The 4,985-nt window shown below is 38.2% G+C and overlaps 1 protein-coding gene across 3 annotated transcripts in view; it reads left to right on the top strand.

Annotated features, from left to right (window-relative positions):
• The window catches only part of LOC111250821 (solute carrier family 15 member 1-like), a 38,197-nt gene that overhangs the window by 28,808 nt on the left and 4,404 nt on the right, over positions 1-4,985 (top strand). For all 3 annotated transcript variants that reach the window (XM_022806612.2, XM_022806613.2, XM_086989884.1), the window contains 4 exons: positions 1,433-1,593; positions 1,978-2,234; positions 3,449-3,806; positions 4,641-4,810. In XM_022806612.2, coding sequence (XP_022662347.1) covers positions 1,433-1,593; positions 1,978-2,234; positions 3,449-3,806; positions 4,641-4,810 — 946 coding nt within the window. The remainder of the gene's footprint in view (positions 1-1,432; positions 1,594-1,977; positions 2,235-3,448; positions 3,807-4,640; positions 4,811-4,985) is intronic.

Here is a 4,985-nt window from a genome sequence, read left to right as displayed (position 1 = left end):
TGTTTATATTTATATAAACGGCCGGTACATATATACTCTATAGGGATTAAGTAGCCGTCGTTACTCGATACGGAATTGTTAATGTATTTTACGATTATCGTTTATGTTTTCCCTGCCGTTGTTTTTTCCGATTGAGTTTTTGTGGATCCGGAAACAGCCCAGTTGTCCGTTATTTATTGAGTGCTTTCCTTTGCACCTACTGCTTACACCTCGCACTCGTACCTAGCCTTATTTTATGAATGCCCTAAAAGGCCTTCACTATCCTAGCCATGGTCGCAGATTTTTCCTAGCACTCGGTATTCACTCACTTTCCCTAACGTTCTTCCACGGAATTTGTTCATAACGACCTGGGTTTATTACAGAAACGTTTTGTTTTAAACACCGTAGAGGTCTGCTCTAAGTGAACAGTGATAAGATGCCTCTAGCGGTTATGGATCTTTTACCCGCCTAGTAGCAGAGTGTGAATGATAGCGGATCTGTGGCGTCTGTCCACAGGGCGTGTTAGCTATCGGCCAGTGTGATGGGACGTCTATAATCGTCGAAGTACGTTTTTTTTTTTCTCGGGCATAATATGCTCGAACCCACAAATATACACAAGGCGCACCAATTACACTGAGACTATTTTTGCCGGTTTTCCTTCGCCACTGACCAATACTATTAGATTAGAGCTTTAAGATTAAGATTTCAAAGAGAATGTAGCTATGCCTGCATCCATGACCGAACGCAATGCTTCGTTATATCAACTTTGCCTAAGACAAGTGATTAGTCAAATTCTTCTCGTGCAATATCGAGAAGATAAGCTTTGTTCATTCAACACCGCATTTCATCCAAAAATAAAGATGCAATTACAGAAGAAGAAACCAATCCTACAATGTCAAATTAGCAGAAATCTGCGGCGCACAAAACCCAGAATTATTATTATTATTGTGGTTCGATTGGGCCGTTGTTATACGAGTGTGGGGCTGATACCCGTCATCTAACACCTAAGAGATAGCTGTTTTCCAAAGACAGTAACCGGTATTTCCTTCTTCTCAGTCCTCTCAAAAGAAATTTGCCTTGTATTCTTTCCTAACGGGAACTACTATTTTTGTTAGATGAAGGAATCGAGAGGATATGGCTATTGTAGCGAACTGTCCCGAGTACGGTGGAAAGTATATAGGATATATAGGAATATAGGCACCACGTTCACCGTAAAAGCGAACGCATCATTGAAGATGTTATTTTACGGAATTACGAAGGGAACTTTTTGCTAGTGATTTAGAAATATGGCCGAGGTTACACTGAACAGGCGTAATCGTAAGAGATGATATTACTAGTTTATAAGGCACGATAAATGACACCATTACTAAAGTAAATAATTATAATGACAGTCATGCAGTGTGCAACTTCTAAGTTTGCCTAATTATATTGATTAATTCGTCTTTGATTTCAGTATTGTTCATGTTGGGTAGCCCGTTTTATCGGAAGACTCCCCCGGGTGACAACGTTATCGTCAAATTAGGTGGTTGTATATCGCACGCCATTGCCAACAAGTTTTTTAGAGCTACGGATACAAGGGAACATTGGCTGGATTACGCAGACGACATATACGATGTAAGCTACAGCGCAATTTCACAAATAATGCCTCGTTAAGCTTTCATTTTAAAATGGAATTGAAACCTTAAAATAGTGAAATTTAGATATTTAGTGATAAAATTTTACTGCTAACGGACATTCAGATCTAATACGATTCCGTAGAGCTAAATGATCTTATTTCGAAAACAAAGGTCATGAGAAGTGCTGAAAAAGAAAGCCAAAGAAGTGGCCGACACTAGAGAATCAGTATATCGTTATTAGTAGTAGTAAATTTGAATCACTGTAATAATTAATAGCTCGTTCGCTTAATAATGAGACAATGATCTGGCAATATGAAACATATATATATATATATATATATAGAAGACTAAGGTCTTCTTTATCCGCTACGATTGATTACAGCAAAAGTTTATCGAGGAGGTAAAATCCGTCTGCCGGGTAATGGTCATCTATATTCCCGTGCCCATTTTCTGGGCCTTGTTCGATCAGCAGGGCTCAAGCTGGACGTTGCAAGCCACGCGAATGCGCTGGCAAGTGTTCGGATTTCGGTTATTACCCGATCAGATCCAGCTGTTGAACCCACTTCTTATCCTCATACTTGCCCCGCTATTCGGATATGTACTTTATCCGATGTGCAAGAATTGTGGCTTACTTACCAAGTACGTATGTTATCGAAGCAGAAGGCTTATTTAACGGGAAAAACTAAAATAGGGCGCAGCCTTTTGGGTCTGTCTGTATAATATCAAGTTTCGAAAAATAACAATCGGTCCCTGCGCGTGGAACCAGTGTGGCAATTTTGTAAAAACACGACCAAACGATACAATCCTGCTGTACAATGGCTTCAAACACATTTTACGCTTTAGGATACCATATACAATAGTAACTGCTGTAATCATAATGAGCATTTAATGCTCTTATTAAATATGTGTTTGTGTGTTAGTACAAGTTTATACGTGTTCGCCTTGAAACGTCGACTTTTCTGCAAAATAAACAAAGCAAGTATGATTAAATCTATGTTCCTTAACTTATCTTCCTAAGTTATTCTTCTGATATTCGTAATGCTAATAATACGTAACAAATGACTTACCGTAAAGTTCGTCAGCTTTTAATAGGACTATTTTGGAGAATTTGTGCATCAGCCAAGTTACTACTATAATCTTTAGAGCCTACTTATTAGTACCTAATATTGATACTACCTTTTTTTCAATTAATAAGACTAAGTAAGTAACTGCGAGCTCAATGAGGTTCTCATCTTGCCATTAATAATGATTTTAAGTTTATACCCCAAGCGCGAGGCGGATGACTAAGTGCCCGTAATAGGAAATCGTTCCTCTTGTTTTTTGCTTTTTATAAAATGTATAGACTCATAGTTACTAGTCAAACCTGACAGGTTTGTATATGTATTAAAAAGACGATGCAGAAGGTAGACAATAGCGACGATGTCCGTAAGAGAGACACAGTTTGGCGGGGAGCCCCCAAGCAACTGGTGTTTGATAGATTCTTGTGATTATTTGACCCACCATAAACAAGGTCATGAAGGGAACAGAGTCATGCGATATACTTTATATTAAAGAATACAACGCTTTTTTTGTCCATTATCTCGATAGTGTTAGGCAGTTGAAACTGTAGAACGTGATATAACCCACGTAATTGCAGCACATGCTGTAGGACTCGACAGATCATACATTGTTGGATGTCATGTCTAAAGCACTATGATCCCGACTAAAATAAATAATTTCATTTTTATTTATAGAAATGTTATTCTAGGAGTTCTCATTTGATCGATTCAGTTTGGCACTATTTGTTTATGCAGGAATAAGCATGTTTGTCGTTAAACGAAGCATTTAAAACCGATATTTTTGGTTTACTGCAGGCCTTTGCAGAAAATGATCGTAGGCGGTGTCTTGGCCGCTGCATCGTTTATCGTGTGCATGTTCCTCCAGTTTGCCGTTGAAGCCCAAGACTCGAACGCAATGACTCTCATAAATACAACTCCTTGTCAGCTTAAGGTTACGTACGACCTTGGAGATAAACATAATGTATTCGCACCCAAAGCAAACGGAGACTTCCTCAAAATCAACAGGCCTTACCCATATGTAGTGAATATCACGGCCACTTGTGGGAACGAGACACAAGGCCCACTAAACTATAAGCCTGATTTCTCCCATCGTGCATCACGTGAAAAACTCATTATGCTCCGAGGGGACAACAAGGACATTCAGGTCATCGACGTACGTGTCGTCTTTAGTGGGGTCCACGAGATATCAATCTTATATATTTTAGTAATTTATTGTAAAAATTACTTAGGCATTAATAGGTAGTCATCCATAGTGAATTATATTACGCCGACACTGAGATGAATCTGCTCGATGCTTTCAGCTATGAAAAAAATTTGCGGCGGCTTATAAGAGGCGCTGAAATGCGTGTAAGCTAAGTAGCTGCAGTACGTATCGAAAAGGGAAGCAACATGACGCGAAACAGAAGTAATCTAGACACATCCGTGTCTAGATTTGTCAATCAGTACATCTCTTTTTAGATTTATGCCCCAGCAAAAAAAGAAATGCCATCTGCAAACTTGAAAATCTTCTCCATTTAACGAACGCTATTTACTATCTTTCCTTGTTAGAGCTGTTATTTAGAAGATGTAACACAATCATTGGAAGCGCCATCTAGTGGTCATTGTGAATATTTTATTATTTTGTATTAAAGTCATTTTAATGTGATTTATTCGGCTGAATAATATAGATCTTATGCACTCACTAGGGTGCCCACGACTTCGACAAGCATAGCTTAAGATACAATACTGACATTATTTATGTACTTTTGACTAAAAGCTACAAAGCATGATGTAGATAGTACCCGAATATTGACGAGAAATTTTTTTTACTATAAATTGACATCCAGTTACGTGAACGAACGTAAATTGAGGTAAAAGACAAATCAACTCTGCCAAACTCTGCCAGGGGTATATCAGTTAGTATTTTTGCTTTCAAAATAGTACATTCGTCTTTTTTTATACCAAATGTTTATACTGTTGTTCTTTGCTCACTGTCCTCTCTCATTAGATTCCTGAATTGGGTAAAGGTGACGCGATAGACGTGAAAGTCTTCGCCGATAGAGAACTGGATCTAGAACTGATCAGCAGTAATGATGAGCGATTTAATCTGACGCGTCAAGAGGAACCCGACCTTGGCGATCTACGATTCTACCGAGCGGAACTCCAATCTGATGAAACGTATGTCAAGTTTGTATTTCCATATATTTTTTTAAACATGAAAACATTCTAACACGTGTCCACTTTCTACTTCCTTTTATGGCCATTCGCTTTCCAGTAGTTTTGTAAACCACTTATTAGGAATAATCATTTTATTAGATGTATACATATCAACACAAATAATATATATATCTAT

This window comes from Varroa destructor, unplaced genomic scaffold (genome assembly GCF_002443255.2).
Source record: "Varroa destructor unplaced genomic scaffold, Vdes_3.0 BEIS01000005.1, whole genome shotgun sequence".
NCBI lineage: Eukaryota > Metazoa > Arthropoda > Arachnida > Mesostigmata > Varroidae > Varroa > Varroa destructor.
This window is presented reverse-complemented; position numbering and strand designations above follow the sequence as displayed.